We start from the raw sequence: 19462 nt of genomic DNA on the forward strand, positions 1-19462 counted from the left end.
CTCTAAAAAACTCCAATTAGAATTAGTGCTTGCTAACCAAACCTAGCAATTAAGACCGAAAATTCATTAAAAGTAGAGATTAATACAAATCTCATATGTAGGAAAGTAAACCGCAAAAAAGTATTTTCAAAACTGAAATGTAAACCAAATAAAAGAATGCAAGCAAAATTTTCACTCGTCCTTTAGAACCGGGGAAATGTAAGCAGGGAAAAAGACTTCTGCTTTTTGCCCACACATTTCTTGTTGACATAATACATGGCTACCATTAAGTAGATCCGCGAAATACTGGCGCAGCGAACATTAGCGGGGTCGCACTCAACTGGTTGGTTGTGAAAAGGCCATAGTGAAAATTTTCGGTCGCATTTAGTAAGTTACTCGGTAACGGTATTTCATTAATTATGGAGTGCAACATCATAATATCTGTCTGGCTTCGCGTCAGGTATTTATTAATGTTTGCGCATGAATTTTGTTACTTTGCGTAAACAGTAATAAATTGAGGTTAGTAAAGTGAAATATCACCCATATACCGTATACAATAATTTATTCGGTCATTTTTAGATATAGAAATGCTACAAAAAATTATAGCTTGTAATGTCATGGTGTAATAACAAACAATTTTAGTACCTAAATAGTTTTTAACATATATATAGTAACGAGGGAAAGGATGATCAATTATACGTCATCTCCAAAGTCAAGGTCAAAAGTCAAGCAATAATCACTGGTTATGCTCTAACCCACTATGGAGGAATTGGCACTAAATCAAACTATAATCACTGATGAATTACTTTTAATTATTTTCCAGTTAATGATATTTGTTACCAAACCTGATATAAATGTAAACAACAATGTGAATTTTAGCAGGAATTTAATCCTGATTTAAGTCTGAATTCTTTCCGCACGACCAAAAAGTAGTTTCCTTTAACAAAGCCTACAGCAAAGATTTTCGTCAACTTGGTTAACCCGAAAAAATAACAGCGAGCAAAAATAAAAGCAAAATTCCTTCACGGATCCAGTGAAAATGGTCGGCTAAAATGAATATATTTCTCCCGTATGCGACACGACGTAAACTGCAATTTTCACTTTTTTAACTTCGTTAGTTTGAGCTATAAAGTGGGGCTGCTTTTAGTCGGGTATTTTAGAGATTTCCTGCATGCTGTAATAAGTCTTTGGGATAAAGGTCGTACTTCATCAGAGGCTTAAAAGAGATTTCATTCAAAAGATACGCAATTATATTAGTCGTGAGTCGTGACATAAGATTATTTACTGTGTGTATTCTGCTCTCAACTCTTGCTTGAGATGCTTAAAGCTAGCAAGGTGGCTTTACCATCAAAGTGTATTATAATAAAATTAAGATATAAGTAAGAACTATGTATACGAGGCAGAAATCTTGCATAATAAGTTCAAATAATTATGTTTTTTTTACAAATGTATTTGAAACGCAATTTTTAATAATTATATTTATGCGATTTTCTATTTTGAGAGTTGGACAATCTTTCCACGCCGCTTAATCGTTAAAACGATTGTGACACTTTCGTGGCGAGCGATAGCTATAGCTAGAGAACGCTTAGAACGACGTTGAAAATATCTTTTGTATTTTGCAAAGAATGAAACAAATAAATGCATTTAGGAAGCGAGTCCGTTTCACCTAGCTTTTATTCTTCAAACATCCACTTAACACTCTCTTTCAGAAATCACCAATTAATATTTAAGGTAACAATTAAGTAAATCCGTGCGCCTAAACGGTACCTATTAAGAAGGAAAACTGACATCTAAGTATAATTTCTCGCTACCTTTCAAGCTGTTAGCTGTAACTGACTTTTTAAATGAACTTGAATTAAAATTATTATTTAAGTATTTTCATATTTCTCGGATGATAACACAGATGATGTGTCAATCAAAACTGCTTCATTACGCAAAAGGTCGATTTAAATGAAAGGTACATCTATATTAGCTAGATTATAACTTTGTTATTTATATCGTGCACCTTTGTCTACCTCGTATTTCATAAATTTACCTAAGTACATACATATAAAAATACATTGAATTAGTACCAAATTTGCCATACATCAGGGATTACGATTACCTACGTAGGTATTATCTTAGAATTACAGACATTACCGATACACTGAAATAACTAGAGGATTATTTAAGAAAATTGTTTGATAAAAGAAAAAGTTATCGTTAACCCACTGCAAATGTACTTTACCTATGTGACTCCGATGAATTTATTACCTTCAGAATCACCTAGCTGTTTTCTAACTAAAATTAAATCTCTGCTTTTTGTCTTCGTCTTTGCGTAATCTGATTTATTGCCCGACTTATTTATTTTAGGCGGAGAGGTTTCCTTTATTTCGCAGTCGCCTCGTGTCACATCGCTATGATACATGGTCCGTATTACCTCTGAGATACTGACTTATGTGATAAAAGATGGCATTTACATTATTTACAAGAAGTTCGCAATTTCGGTCGTGTCGGTGAAAATGGGACGTGTTCTTTTTATGAGAGGTATTCGTCCTTCTATTGACTTTTACACAACGGTCAGACACTAACCACTGCACCATCGTCAGCGCATAAATAATGCATAAAAGAGCTACTCAACAGTCTAACTTCTAATTCCTCTAAACTACTGGAAACCGGGCTTAACCAAATCCAATTTATATTTTTAATGAGTACAATCGGACTTAATTTGCCGAGTCCGGTCCCCAATATGAAAGTTGCGAGCGCAGCGCGACGGTTCACGTGACCGCAGCTCGCTCTCACCTGCTACAGCCGCTGCCCTTCTACCTACATTCTAATGTTGTTTGTTTTGTTTCATTCGGGCTTTATTTACATTTTACGACCGATAGGTGGAGTGGTTACAGGCCCTGATTGTTGTGCCGAAGGTGCATTCGATCCCCAGCCGGGACAGATATTAAAGACGAATAGTACTCGGTCATGGGACTCATGGATGTTAACTTTAATGTTTGTTTTGTGTTTTTATAATATGTAACATGTATATCTATGTATCCGTCTGAATAATATATTATACGCTTAAAAGTCACAGAACCTAGAGTGAAATGCTAAGCGTCGATAAACCCAGCAATAAAACTTGACTAGAGAAAACAGGATTGCGAAACGCACAGATATTTGCCTGTTACAAATCGGCCATAACTGACCCTTTCCCATCTCGAATAAGCTATTAGGACTCTCATTTGCTGGATTACGATGTTCGGACCATATTAAATACTTCCTGCTCTAACTATAAATTGCGAACTTCTAACTGTTAGGTCACCGCTGCGAACAGTTACGTTACACAAGGTTCAGAGAAACGAGAGGAATTTAATTAGGATTTGCACAAAACCTTATTCCCTTTTTATACCATGACATAAAAATAGATGCTCCAAGTGCGACTCGTGTCGGTATGATTGTCAATATTATTTTTTGTCTATTAGTAAAATTATTTCTAAAATTGCTATCAATTACCAAGAACCATATTCAAGCGAGAGCTAGATTAATCGTCGCTCGTTTTTAAACGGATTAATTCAACTCCCATTTTAAAGATTTATCCGGTGAATAGTTTCATAGAAAAATTGCGCCATTTTTTAATTTACGTCGGAAGCGCTTTTACAGACTTTGTTAAACTCTCTTTAAGTTTATAATGCGTTAGTTAAACTGCCACATAAACGACCATAAACTAGATAAATAGCCTTAAGTGCTACTAGAACTCGTTTAGTGATCTTCATAGAAATGCGTACCTACTTTATTATTATGCTTCTTAACATACGTACTAATACTATGAAGAGGACATAATATATTCATTTTTCAGAATGCGGGCCTTGTTTTTTTACAAAATTATTCATAATAGTAAGTACTTACCTCAATACTCAATACTCAATCTTTTATTGCATCCATAAGTAAGTTTTACCTACTTACTACGTACATAATATAATTGTTGCCAATTAAAAAGGTAACGTACCTATCATACGAAATTCAAGCACGAAAACAAACACCTGACATCGTAGTCATTATGTGTTTATTCAATTTGTTGTAGAAGTATAACCTCCACTAGAAACTCCGAAGTGAACTGCCGTAAGGCTTAAGAGAGATAAGGTTTTATTATACCCACTTTAGGTTTTTATTATAAAAGAGCTACAGTTTTTAGGAAAAAACAGAGGTTGTGGGAAAGGCAAAGGCACAGGGAAAGTATGTAATAATAATAATAAAATAAATTTTACACTTTGTTATAATGAAGTAACTTTTAAAATGGATTACACACAAAGTTAATGGGCTGGATCTATCCAACAAAATGAAATTTAGAAAAGTTTCCATTCAGGTCCAACGTTGATAGATTACAAGTTGGTTTTTCATACCCTTTGTGTTTTCAGTCTAGAATTTAATGTTTTATCTCTGTAGTTAATTCAGGGTAATTATTAATCCTCTTATTTATGATTTCACTGTGCTGTAGACTAAAATTCACAGCCAATTTACATTTCCATAATTAAAGTTTACCTTGAATAACAATATTTTTCGCCAAAAGGTCTTGATAATTTATACAATTTGCCGATTATTATTATAGCATGGGTTGATTTTTAGCAGAATAATCTATACTATTCCTAGTAAGCCATGGTGGTGATGGTTTCATAATGAGCCATACAACATAATTTTCAAAAAGTTTGGTTAGTTACGTATGTATGTTCATTGTATTCGTAATAGAATACTTATTTTATCACCTGAATAAAGTTAAAGGAAGGTATGTGACGGATTCAAAAGGCATTTGACAGCGCTAAACATCTGTTGAACACTATCTAAGTTTTAGTAGCCCTATTAGTTTTAATTGACTTGATGAAACTGTAAAAAATACTTTGTTAAAAAGTTTTGTTTTAAAGTAGGCTAACTACGATTTTTTAAGAATGAAAAAGCTTTGCCATAAGTAGGTAAGTTAAGTACCTATAAGTGGGGGTTCACGGTATTGCACCTCCGCTATACTATGATTATGCACAGGAATGCTGGCTTAAAGCAGAAGTAATGTCTCTTTTGGGCTTATCCAGCCGGTGACTTACTATGTTGGCTTTTTTCACAACTTTCTTAGACCAAAATTAAATCGTGAATAACTTATGTATCCCAAAACAAATTGCCTACTTATGTACTAGGTACACTTTGTTCAGGATATCAGGATCCTAGATAGGTATATCTTTAGGTGATAAAAGCAATGTAAATGTAAATGGTGTGCTGTAGGGGACAGACATGGATGCGATTTCGTGAATGGAAAGATAAAATTTGTGTAAGTATATAGAGGTATAAACAGATACTGGCACATTTTTCAATTCTTTTATACGAATCGATTGATTCGTTGATTACTTATGATGTCTAGCCTTTGTTTTTTTATTTTTAAGGATCAGGTTTTGTCTCACCAAGGGCCTGGTCCTTACCTTAGAGTTATATGTGAGGAATACACGCTGGCGTTTTGAGGGCAGCCATGAACCCCTCAGTGAGCGGAGCACTGTAAGCTAATCACAGGCATCCTCTTAAATTATCGGATTACAGAAAATACGTTAGTACCTTCCTACAAAACTACGTTGCACGACGATAATTGTATTTAAATGCATTCATAAATATGTTAAACCAAGAAAGTTGATGTCTTATTTTAAAACCATAAAAATAAAAAAGCTTTAAAACAATAAAAGGAAAGTTGTATTTCCCGCGTACGGAAAATGTAAATGTGCAACCAGTTTACGTTTTTTAATATTCAGATCCATGAATTTAAATAAAACCAGTGGTTTGAATGAATATAAATATGGAAATACCTATAACAGTAACTTAATTAAAAAAATAATCCCTTCCGAATGGGGTTGGCGTTTTAACTACAAAACGTAATATACATCTACATTAGATTTATAAAATTAATCCTTTACGTGACAAGGATAACAACTGGCTTTAAAATTGGTTTTTACGATGAAAATTTAGATTTTATGTGAAAAGTTGCAGAAATAAATCTTAGGGTAACGTCTTAATGTCTTTCCGATAGCAGTAAAAGCCTATTATAGACAACTTGCAACCTACGCTTGAAAGCAGGATACCAGGGATATTAACGTTAACCTGTATCCTCTGAAATAAACCTTTTACACTAACTTAAGAATAAAAAATAAGAGATTAATTAGCAGGTGTAAGGTCCTATATTCTCTGTGACAGCTAAATTTCCTTCCTTAGCATGAACCATTTTCCCACTTCGCTGGCTCACTGCGGATTGGTGGATTCAAACATCTAGATTTGTTAACTCTACTTATGCAGATTTCTTCACGATATTTTCCTTCACCGTAATAGAGATGGTATAGGTTGGTACAATACATTTTACTAAGAGTCCATTGATTTAATTATTTTTTTTATCCTGCACTAGTGTATGTTAAGCTAAAACTTCGTTGTACATATTTCATTGTATCTCTAAGTAATACAGTGGCGGGTCTATGTATCTCCCTTACAACTGTTACAACACACTTTAACCAACTTGACAGGCAAACTTCAAAGGCTCTCCACAATAGTTGTATATCATGCCAACACCATTTGGACCGGGGCCAGAATATCCGGTTTTCACCGGTTTTTTACCGTTCAACTGGTTTGCACTTCCCTCGACGGAGATTTTATACGATTCATCATGGTTGTGAATTACTTTTTGAGTTCTTGTTGACTTTATTTTACATTTTAGTAAAGGAAACATTTAGTGTGGTTAATTATGTGAACTGCATTTGTTGTCAATCAAAATACACTGCCGGGCAATGAAATAGTTCCACAGATATAACACCAAATTAATCCTAAACGGAAAATGCTAGCTTAATGACGCCTTCTGCAATATTGAAGAATATTTAATTGCGCATCAAAATATTCCCATGTAAAAACTTAAATATTGTAATAAAAATTTAAATTAAATGTTTTTCAAAAAATGGGGCATTTGGCAAATAAAACAAAATCTCTAATTATGCATTTATTAGGTGTAAACGTGGTATTTTGATAACTCAGTACTTGGTATTTCCTCCACGTGCTCTCAATACAGCTTCTACGCGATTGGGCATGCTGAATACCAGATTGCTCAGCATATGCTGAGGAATGTTCTCCCATTCTTTGATGAGCGCGCCTTTCAAGCCACGAAGTGTAATTGGAGGTGGAACTCGGTCTCTCACAGGTCTGTCAAGCTCGTCCCAAGCATGCTCAATGGGATTCAAACCGTGGCTCCTTGCAAGCCACTCCATTTTGTGGATTCCTACGTCATGAAGATACTCATTTACAACTTGAGCAGTGTGCGCCCGTGTATTATCGTGCATGAACATTGCATTCTCGCCCATATTGGCCAAAAACGGACCAGCATGTTCATTGAGGACCTCATTGGTGTATATCACAGTAGTTAGGTTCCCGTTCTCGATTGGAACTAACGCTGTTCAACCTTCTGCAGAGATACCCGCCCGCACGCGAAAGCTGCCACCGCCGTGTGCCACTTTTTCTTCAAAATATACTTGTGAAAAATGTTCTTCTGGTGGTCGTTATACTCTTTTCCTCCCATCACGATGGTACAGCATGAATTATGACTCATCTGAGAACATCACTCTGCCCCATTCGTCCTCACCCCATTCTGTACGATTACGGGCGTATTGCAATCGGGCAACTTTATGATGCCGTTCCAGTTTTGGGCCATTTGCTGGCATGTAAAGCTTTAATCTTCTTTCGGCAAGACGTCTCCTGACTGTTCACTCGCTTGTTGGCTCCCTTTGAACTTCTAGAAGTTGTTGTTGAACGGCTACTCCCGTCTGATGTCGATTTCTTAACATGATTTCCGCAGTGAATCGATCTTTTCGGACCGTTGTGCACCTTGGCTTGCCAGTACCTGGTCTTCTCAGGTTTAATCCAGTCACCCTAAACCTTTAGATCACTCGTCGTACAGTAGTATGAGTCACGCCAATTATTCTGGCCGCATTTCTTTGGCTGGTTCCCATTTCCACCATGGTGATGATTTTTGCAAAATCCTCGAGTGATACAGGCATGATTTACGGGTACGAGAGCCGCAAGACTTTACAATTTCATAATTATTTCACAACGACAAAAAAAAGAATGAAATAAAAAGCAAAACTAAAAACGAAGCAAATGTTTTCCTAAACTTTCAAACCCGAAAATTTTACTTCTTATCTTTTTTTATCCATGGCTTCGAAAATAACACTATTAAAAAGAGTTTGCATTTAAAAATGTTTCCATAATAAACTATATTTCATTAAACTTTTTAATTCATGAAGCTAGGTTCTATATCTTAGGAGATATTAAGGTTTTGTCGGCATTTTGTAGGTGGAACTATTTCATTGCCCGGCAGTGTAATATGTAATAATTTAACCATTTAAAAGGTATTCAGCAAAATTACGAGGAAAAGTCATAAACTTTTCTTTTAAACAAATCTACTTTTCATCATAATTTGGAAACATAATACAATCACAAAAAAAAACAAAATACACATACTTGAATCTATGTATATTTTATTTCTATTTGCGACTGCTTGCAATGCATTACGCGCCATTGAATAACCACTTCACTAATTTAAATTTGACACATTGTAGGTACCTCTAGATATTTTAATAACGTGTTTCTCTTTTGTTTCAGTTGCACAAGGATGTAGAAGGATGTGCGCGCCGGCCACCGCGGCGCTGTTGCTGGCGGCGCTCACCACTCTGCCGTGCCAAGGTCAGCATCAGCACCCTCGTCATCATCATCATCTTCTTCATCATCATCATCATCATCACCATCATCCTCTACATTATCATCATCATCACAATCCAACATATCCCTCCACTGCTGGGACACGCGAGTCCTTCCAATGAATGAAGGGTTTTTTAGACCTTAGTCCACAACGCTGGCCTCATAGTCAGCGACACCCCTAATTTGACTGCCTGACCCTTTTACCACTGCGGCAAACCCTATAACACTTTTTATACACACTAAATTGTACATAAATAATCCAAGTTACAAAGAATAAAGTAGTAGTATTTAATTATGATTGTGCCCAAAGGATTTCATATTGATTATAAGTTCCAAGAAGTATTCCAATCTCTATATCATACCTTAACTCCCAATATTCGCCTATAACGCCTACTATAAATGAGTTAAAGCAACAACGTGATTGCTTTCACATAAACACGAAATTTATGAGAGAACTTTCGTTCAGATTTAGGTCTCCCGTTTTAGCAGTAATTAGAGTGCGGAGTAGGTTGTTGGTAACTCCCGCGAAATAAGTTCGGCTTCTTAATGAGTCACGAATCTTGTCAGGGTTGCCACTGTGGCCATACTTTTGGGTTTTCGGGCAAACTCGCCGGTCGCGAAACTTTGCGGCATATATTGTGCCGGATTGTGGGTGCTTGCGAAGTTTTTACGGTCTCAAATGTGGGCCAATTGAGTGTATTTGAAAGTGTTTACTTAAGTTCGTTTAGAAACTTTGTAAGACTCGGGTAGGAAGGTAGGGTACAAACGCAGTAGATAGGTATAAACAGTTGTGTGGTTTTAGAGTGGTATTCTCAGTATCTGCTCCTAAATGGTTTGTGTAATAGTCAATATATTAAGTATAACCGGTCGGCGATGTATGGACGCGATCTTTCACATCACGTTAAAAATTTACCCGTGGGAATTCCGAGATAAAAAGAACTAAAATATTCGTGGATAATGAAGCATTATCATCATCATCATCAGCCAATAATCATCCACTGCTGGACATAGGCCTCTCCCAAGGAGCGCCACAACACTCGGTCCTCGGCCTTCCTCATCCAACCACTACCCGCCACCCGCCTAAGGTCGTCAGTCAAGCATTATATAAAAAGATAATTTGTGAATGAATATTTAAAATATTTGTATTTGGGATTATTGCCAAGAAACTTAATTAATACTTACATACTTAGGAACATACACACATTTTTTTTCTCTATAAATTAATGTATGACTACTTATATTGGGTAGGTACATAAACTACTTAAGTTTCTTGTCTAAAGTATCACTCTTAACATTAACCTACATTCCAAAAATGTATTGCTTCCTACAGATTTTCCGAAAATCGTTGTAACACAATTTATGTCTTCTAAATTGGTAACCCTGTTTCCTGGAAACATTTTGGTGTAAATACAGGGATAAACTAATATAGCGCTGCCTCTTTCGGGAACCTTTGAAAGGATGCTCTGACGTACATACAAATTATGACATGGGTTTGGATTTTCTAAAGTCTGCATCGTTCAGGTCCGTAGGAAACACTGTAGTGGGTATCACAATCATAATCTATTTTTCAGTATGATCAATGCTGCACAGTAGAACAAAAGAAGATAAATTGAAGATGATAGCGGTTTGATACTAACAGTTAGCCCTTATTTCTTTTCTGCTATCTGAAACCCCTCGATCCCACTCGTCGACACTGATTTACATATTTATAAAATGCTCATCCAATTAAATTCGGGCCCGACAGCCGACAAGTGGGATCAGGGGGTTGCAGATAGCTGAATCAAATAATATTTTGTCAATATACACTATTATATACAAACAGGCTCTATTCATGTGAGTGATTCCAAAATTTAAATATAAGCGCTACTGCTTTTTTTGTATTTCACTGAATGTATCGTCAGCAATCTTTCGTCATTATATAATTTGAAGAAGAATAATTTTAGAATCAATTCCAAGTGGTTGCAAGATTTGTTTTTCCGTTCGAATTTATTCATAACAAACGCAAATTGTATTAATTAATGTTTCTACAAAATTACTTAAATAATTCCTCACAAATTTTCCTGTTTCAATCAAAATATTATTGTGAATAATTAAAAGGCCGATCATGATCAAAGGATCAGTGAAATAAATTAAGCAAATTTATGTTTAGGTAAATATATATCTTAGATAATCAATTGACCTTATTTATTTATTTATAATTATTTACATAGGGATATCGTGACGCTCGCAAGCAAAATGTAGCATTAAATTAATCGAATAAGCCATTACGACGACGCTGTAGCCGATTTATATCTGAAAACTAAATTTAGAGACAAGATGTTTTTGATAAGATATCTACATACTCATTATATTATGCCTTAATATGATTTGAAAGATATTTCGTAAACATCTTTCTTAATTATTTAATTCTGTGGAAATAATTTGCATAGGTAGGTATATTCTTATAAAGGGTTGGGTGGCGTAATAAATATATTCGAATGAGGTTTTGTCATTTTGCAGAAGCGTTGTTGTTTGAAGCCTGGGTTGAAAGGAGCCTATTTTGAAATGTTCCCCTATTTCAAAATAAAACATTTCAGAGAAAGAACGATTGGATTTGTCTTAATTTAGCCTCGACCTATTGTTCAAATAAAATAAAAGTACCTAAGTTAGTCAATACATGTACTTACTTACAGGACTGTAGTGTCTGTAGTAGATACGTTAATTTCAATACGTACTGTATTTAGACCATTGGTCACTCTGGTTTTTGGGATACCTTTACAGGTTTTAATTCTAATTCGAACACAATACGTGCTTACTTTTGTTCAAGTCAATGAAAAGGACCCGAAACAATTTACCTGACTTCATGTTCTTATTCCAAACTGAACTGTTTTTTACACTAAACGAAAATCGCTCTACTTAAGATAAACGCACTACAGGTACAAAAAGTTTTAAGAGTCACAGATTAATTTCCCAGAGGGCCCATCCAGGCGTCTGCTAGGTCCAAACAGGAACAAACCCGCGAGACCCGAAGAGTACCTATAAAGGAACAGAAGAATTGATGTCGTTCTTATTTCGTTCGAAATAAGTGTTAAATTTGCACAGAAAGTACTACGTTAGAGGTGTCTCTATCTGTGCTAAGTAGGTCTCGTTATTTCCTTTTTTCTTTATTCTCTTTCTGTGAATGTTTTTTTCTAATGATCTTATTTAATTAGCGCCTTTGCCTCCTGTTTATAATATTGATATTGATTAAAGCGTCTCAAGATTATTCTTGTTGAAAAGTATTTGTACACGATAATATCCTACGAGAAAAATCTTGAATACGTTACGAATATCAGTGGAAAATATTTACCGTAGGCAGCGTTCCCACTACGCCGGACCGGCAGATCTGCCGCGCCGGTAAATCTGCCGGAAGAGCTAGTGGCTATTCGTAGTGACAAAACGTTCGGTAGAAATGCCGGGCTCGGCAAAAATGCCGGACCCGGGATAATGTGAATAGCTTCATATAAATTGTACAGCCACTAGCTCTTCCGGCAGATTTACCGGCGCGGCAGATCTGCCGGTCCGGCGTAGTGGGAACGCTGCCTTATATGAAGCTATTCACATTATCCCGGGTCCGGCATTTTTGCCGAGCCCGGCATTTCTACCGAACGTTTTGTCACTACGAATTGCCGGTAGAACGACCGGGCCCGGAGTAATGTGAACGAGTTTGTGCCGGTATCTGTCGCCCGCTCGCCCCGCTCGTGCTCCCCTCGCCCCTGCATGTAAAATGAAAAGCATGGAAAATCTTTCCCGTAAAATAGGGTGTACCCAATGTTTTCTTTTATTTTGCCTTCTATTAAGATACCACCACAAAACAAAAACAATTTCGTCGTCCATTGTGCGCGCAGGTCCAAATTCAACTGAGGACTGTCTGAATTTCTTCCTGGATCCGATGTAATGTGAACACTCTGTCCGGTGTCCGGTTTTCGGCAGATCTGCCGGTCCGGCGTAGTGGGAACGCTGCCGTACTGTACAACCCCTTCTTAAAAACCATTATTGATATCTATAGTGTATGCCGGATTTACGGATAAAAACGGTCATTCACATTGACGACATTCACGATCTTATCCGTAAAAGTGATCTAAAACACGTAACCTTTCAGTGAGAAACATAAGATAGGGAGTTAAAGATAGGTGTAACTTATAAAAAACACTAAGCGTATTATTTTTTTCCTGTGCATCCTGCGGATTGACTGGCAGAAAATGCTTTTAGCATTAAGTCCACCCTTTGTACTTTTATTTGTGATATTTGTACAATAAAGAGTTACATAATAATAATAACAATATTTTATAACTAGCTGTTCCCGCGAGTTTCGCTTCATTTTAAAAAGTTTTCCTGTGGGAATTCCGCGATAAAAAGTAGCCTATGTTCTTTATCTGTATACTAAATTTAATTCATTTCCGTTCAGTAATTTTAGAGTAACAGACAGACACAGTTACTTTCGCATTTATAATATTAATATAATATAAAGTAAGGATATAACAAAACGTCACATTATAGTCTAAACGTACAATCCAAATATTTATTTATTGTAATTTATGTAAATACCAACTGAAACACGGAAAGCTCGGAACTAATTTTGTTTGTCAGATTACATCGTGATCGGCCGACTGGATTCGCGTTTTATTGTTGACATCATTTGCATGATTAAAAACAATCTCTTCATTTATTTTTAAAAGATAAGTGAATATAAAACAGGTCGTTAAAAAAAGTATACTTATCCAAAAGAGGGTGACTGGAGCGGTGGTAGCTCAGTCGGGTAAGCGCCCGCTTCTCCCGCCAGAGATGCGGGTTCGAATCCCGGCGCTGACATGTACCAATGTGTATGTATACCATCGCTGTTACGTTAAAAGGAAAACATCGTGAGAGATCTAGCACATCTAGATAATAATATGTCAACCACCAACCCGCAGTGGACCAGCGTGGTGGGAAATGGTCCAAGCTTAGGAAAGCAGTTTAGACCTTGGGGATATGCACAAAGGTTCCACTCGAAAGAGCCAGATACAGGTACTTACGCTCTCACAGAGAATAGAATAGAATAGAGGGTGACTCTGGGGATCATTCTCAAACAGTAGAGGTTTGTCGCCGTTGAAAAATAATTAGCCAGTCAAAATAGTGTCAGTTGAAGTCATATGTGTTTGGTGCAAATAAATTGTATTATAATATTGTATATTTTCATTGTTTCAGGCACCGACACGGTCAACACCGCGGGAATATTCGAAGACTCGCAAAACACAAGCCAAAGTGAAACCTCCCCCACTATAAACAAAGTCTATGAAATGCTCCACACGGACCTAATAAACTCTAGCCAATCAGCGCTTTCCAATCACTCTAACCTTAATCTTAACTTAGAAAATTCTCAATCTAATCCCTGTTGTCTTCACAATAATGTGTATAATAAGAGTTCAGATGGTGCTAAATATGTTGTGAATAGATACGTTACGTTGGATAAGAAGAAGGTGAAGCGGAGAAGAGCTGTGAGCGTGGTGCGAGCGGGACAGGGAGAGGGGAACAGTACTGAGGGGAGTGTTGCTGTCTCGCCCCCTCCGCCGGTGAGGAAGAAGCCAGGAGACTCCGGCTCCAGCGCTCCGCTGCTCAACTATATCTTCGACACGTACTCCAATACTCACACGCACCAACATAGAAATGGCAGGTAAGCAGTATGTCAACCCATACAAAAGTTTCATATTTTTATGAAACCTTTTTGAGTCATGTAAGTACATACAATCCAGCGCACTAAGATAAACAGAAACTGACGCTAACCCAAGGACTATGAAGTCCTTGCGCTAACCCGACTGCCTAATCCTTTTACTACGGTGACAAACCCACTCTATAACTGTAGAGTTTGTTGTCGATGCCGCTGGCAAAAGTATTTTTTCCAGTAAGTTATTATGAAATTTATAACCATCTATACTGTTTATAACTTAGGTTAGTTTTATAGAAATCAACTAGAGTATAGACTCGACCGTGAATAGGAGGCACTTACCGGGGCACGTCCACGACGCAATCGCGTGTGCATCTATCCATCAAACGCCGCGCAGGCCACCGGAAATTAATTGGCAGTGGCGGGCCAGCGGTGGATTAGCCATTTCAGCATTTTCGCTGTAGCATTTTTCTGTGTGAGCTGTTTGTGCAAGGTGTAGGCTAAAGCTTTCTAAAATAAAATATTTGTATGGTATTTTTTTTTAAACATGTGCGATTGCTTGTTGATTGGTTTTATAATTTTGTTGTGTGTCAAATAATGGAGGTACGAGTACCTAAGTGCGTAAAACAAAATACATTTTTATCACGCATTAATCGAATGTAGGAACATTACCTACATAAATACAAATCATTTTTGTTAATTTCAGTATATTATGCCCCTTTCAGATATTCTCCGTTTCGTTATCTGGTTTCTATTTAAGCATAAGTCTTGCTCACCGCCTACATAAAATAACTGTCTACAAATAAATATCCATATCGAGGCGTAGCAGCTACGATCGGCGTAGCGACTGAAGCATCTTATATGGCTACGGCGTAGACATAGCTAATTGGCGTAGCAGCCTAGACTTCAACCTTTAGTATAGTACCAGAGTGGAGTTAACCACTTGAGTTTTAGATATAGTATCTGTCCAAGATGCCTTAGTTAGATATAACGAGGACGGATTTAGACTTAGACATATTTTAAATAACAGCTATTTACTGTTTTTTGATTGTGTTTTTTTTCATCTAAGTAACTACAAAATATATTTTATATCGTGGACTCGTATTCAGTCATCTGTTAAAACTTTGTTTTTTTTTTAATATAGGTACATATGCAGATAACTATGGTGACATTACCTTTAAAAATCTTCACATAGTATGATCAAGTCAACATTTTGGATCAAACATAAAACCCCCAAATTCTTCATTCGTGGGTTAAAAATAAAACTAATTGAAAATGAAAATGAAAATGAAAAATAGTTTATTGTTCAAAACAATTCAGTACAATAAAATAGCCAGAGCCCCTGTGCTAGGTTAAAAACCTGTATTACTGGGTACTCCGCCCCACTACCAGCACGGGTTACAAAATGAACAATAATAAAATTAAACTAAAAAGACTCTAGATATACATACATACTCTTAAAATTTATAAATGAAGATGGCAATTTTTAATTTAATTAGTAATAATTACACTTCCCATGAAATATTATAACTAAGCATTACACATTTTATTTTGGTATGTAAAGGTAGTTACAAAAAAAAATAATAATAATAATAATATGAAGAACTAAGTATACCTTATGCTTAATTTACAATGTTTTCAGTGTCATCATAGGTTAAATCTAGTAAATACAAAGATAATACTTTTTTTATTTCTGTTATTGTGTTTGGGTAAATTTTAAGTATTCTATTAAGCTTGTTGTAAATAGTGCAAGACTGATATGTTAATTGTTTTTGATAAAAAGTTGTATTACAGTTTGGGACATTGCATACTATGTCATTCCTACGTTTGTGCATGTGATTTTGGATAAAAGGTGTTACTTTATGTTTTTTTATTACTGAGGTTATGATGTAAATTTGCCGAATTGAGTGTAATTTACATGAATTGTATAAGTGAAAGGTAGGAAATAAAATAGGTTTAAAATACATAATCTTAATTAATGCTCTCTGTGCACGCTCCAGCAATATTAAATGGGTTTTGGCGGCTCCGCCCCATACTGGGATACAGTAGCTGATAATTGACTGAGCGAGTGCTTTATATGTGGACAATATTAGTTTCTCATTTGCAACTTTTCTAAGTTTTTTAAAAATCCATATTAATTTTCTTATCCTGTCTGCGTTGTTAAGGATATGTGATTCCCACTGAAGGTGGTTATCAATTGTTATTCCCAAATATTTTACATGAGTGACTCGGTTAATGTTTTCACACATGCAAGTCAAGTTATTTGAGCTATCACATATATGAACTTTTAAGTTAAAATTAAGGTCAGGCTGTGTATTTTTTCGGATGGAAAAGGGTAAGAAGTTAGTTTTGTTAATATTTAATGTTAGCAAGTTCTTACGGAGCCAATTAGATATAGTGAATATTCCAGATTCCGCAATGTTTTGTAGATGTACCCATGTTTTTGCATGAAATATTAAGGCTGTATCATCGGCATAAGTATAAATTTTACAGTTTGGAAGTGTATAATTACAAAGATCATTCACGTATAGGAGAAAAAGTGTGGGGCCGAGGACACTACCTTGAGGAACACCATAAGTTACGTGGGCTGCATCACTGGTATACTCTCCAAGCTTTGTTTGTTGAGAGCGATTTGTTAAGTAGTTTGATAAAAGGGCGTGGGGTAAGCCTCTTATACCGAAGGTGTATAGTTTTTCGAGTAGAAGAGGAACAGATACGGTGTCAAAAGCTTTCGCTAGGTCTAGAAAGACTCCGACACATTTGTTGCCTTTGTCAAGTTGGACTGCGACCTCTTCTACTAATGCGGATACGGCGTCTTCGGTAGAGATACCGTTTCGGAATCCATATTGGTTTGGCGAGAGAAGTTCATTTTTTTCAAGATAGTTTTTTAGGCGATTGTTTATAAGCTTTTCTATAATTTTAGATATAACAGGTAGTACAGATATTGGCCTGTAGTTGTTTACATCAGCCTTATCTCCGGCTTTATGAATGGGGGTTACCACAGCCTTCTTAAAGATGTCGGGAAAGAGCCCCGTATCGAAGCAGATAGTACAAATATGACACAGAATTGGTGCGAGTATATCTTTAGCAGCTTTTAAAAGGTTTGTTGGTATATTATCGACGCCTGTTGTTGAGTTATTAGGTAAACAATTAATTATATCAATTACTTCAATAGGATCAGGATTAATTAGAGTAAAAGAATTGACTGGAGTTTTTATGTTACTGTAATTTATGTTATTAAGAGGAGGTGACTTAAGAAGAGTTTCAGCTAGCAGTCTGCCGACGTTAGTGAAATGTTTGTTAACTAGATTAGCAGAATCACAAGGAGATGACATTAATGATGATAGTTTTCGAGAGTCATTTGTTTTGTTTTTTTGAATATTACAAATAGATTTTATTGCTTTCCAGATGTGTTTGGAGTTTCTTCCTGCGCTGTTTAATTGTTCTCTCTCGTAGTTTATTTTTAGTTTACGAACCAGGTTTCCACAGAAGTTTCTGTATCGCCGATATGTAAGTTGTAAGATTAAGTTATCAGGATTATCCTTTGATTTACGGTGTAATTTATCGCGATGCCGTAAGCATTTCAGTATTCCTGAAGTAATCCATGGCTGAATACAGCGTTTACGCGTAGGGATAACTATGGTTTTCTGGTTGTTGTGGATGACTGTGGTGATTTCAGCGACAAGCGTTTCAGATGCCTCATTCGGGTCTGATATGTCTAGTATCTTGTTGAGACTGCATTGTTTCAGATCCATTACAGCGTTATTAATGTTTAAAACAGTTTTTGTTCTCTGGATAGTGTTGTGCGTTGAGATGGACATGAAATTTAATAGAACCGTAGAGTGATCTGTCGGGGCATTACTAAGGACTATTGATTTTGCAGTCTGGTCAGATTTTAACATCATATGGTCATAACACATTTTGGCACGAGTGGGAAGTTTATGACCTGGAAGAAGACCGTGAAACGCTAAGGTGTTTAAATAGTTTTGACTATTACTGTCAACATTGTCTGATTTTATATCAATATTGATATCCCCGGTTACAATTATGTTTGGGTATTTTTCATATTTACTGAGTAGCAGCGAGAGAGAAGATGTAAAATCGTTACAGTCTTTGATAGAAGGTGTTCTGTAAATGCCAATAATAACCGTGTCAGACATAGTTAGTGCTAGACATGAAGCATTTTTTATATTTGGTTCAGCAATTTCATACTTTAATGAGTTTCTTACATAAAATACCACGCCATCGTTCTGATTTAAATTGTTTTTAGTAAAGTGAGTATCATAGTTAAGGATTGATGGAGGTACAGGTCTATTATTAAGGCGACATTCGGTCAGAATAATCACATCACAATCAAAATTAAGTGCGCTTAGTGTTACCTGGAATGCATCAAAGTTTTTATGAATACTCCTTATATTTTGGGTAAGTACTGTGAGATGATTTTTTAATTCGATGTGATTTTTGCATTCTTCTGGTATACAATGAATAGACTGTGCGACTAGAAAATTGTCTACATCCTTACTTGTTTGAAATAGATTATCCACAGTAACATTTATGAATCAAATAGTCATTAGCGATGTGCTCATGGTTAGACAAGGTGCAGCAACATAGTAAACATCTACAGTACAAGTCAGTTGGGTAGATAACTACTATCATAATATGGTTCAACATTGTAATATTCGGTTTGGGTATACATTGGAATTCGTTAAACGATTCATAGTTTGTAAATGAGTATCTAGGGAGAGTAAAGGTTACTAGGAAATGCCATACAGTAAAATTATTTGTGACTAAGACTATAACATACATACTTAAACTACTAACATGCAAGAAATCTTTACAGATACGAATTAAGTTGAGTAGTCATTTAATGTTCTCACTTAATCTTTGTATTTGAGACTCATTAATAATTTTTATTATTGGAGCGTTCTCGTCCTTTCTAATAAAAACGTTTCCGAGAGAGGTCCAACAATATTTGTAATTTTGTGCTTTTGACAATTCGCGTGCCAGGTAGAATAGCCTACTACCCTTTTGGGTAAGGTGGTCAGAGAGGTATATGGGGGTACTATTTGATTGCTGACCCAAATGTGAGGCATT

At 36.0% G+C, this 19462-nt stretch overlaps 1 protein-coding gene across 1 annotated transcript in view; it reads left to right on the plus strand.

Annotated features, from left to right (window-relative positions):
* The window catches only part of LOC105392512, a 59524-nt gene that overhangs the window by 23185 nt on the left and 16877 nt on the right, over positions 1-19462 (plus strand). The window contains exons 2-3 of the mRNA XM_038117539.2: positions 8611-8691; positions 13912-14377. Of these exons, the coding sequence (XP_037973467.2) occupies positions 8631-8691; positions 13912-14377 (527 nt within the window). The 5' untranslated portion in view covers positions 8611-8630. The remainder of the gene's footprint in view (positions 1-8610; positions 8692-13911; positions 14378-19462) is intronic.

The sequence above is a fragment of the Plutella xylostella genome, chromosome 10 (genome assembly GCF_932276165.1).
Source record: "Plutella xylostella chromosome 10, ilPluXylo3.1, whole genome shotgun sequence".
Taxonomy (NCBI): domain Eukaryota; kingdom Metazoa; phylum Arthropoda; class Insecta; order Lepidoptera; family Plutellidae; genus Plutella; species Plutella xylostella.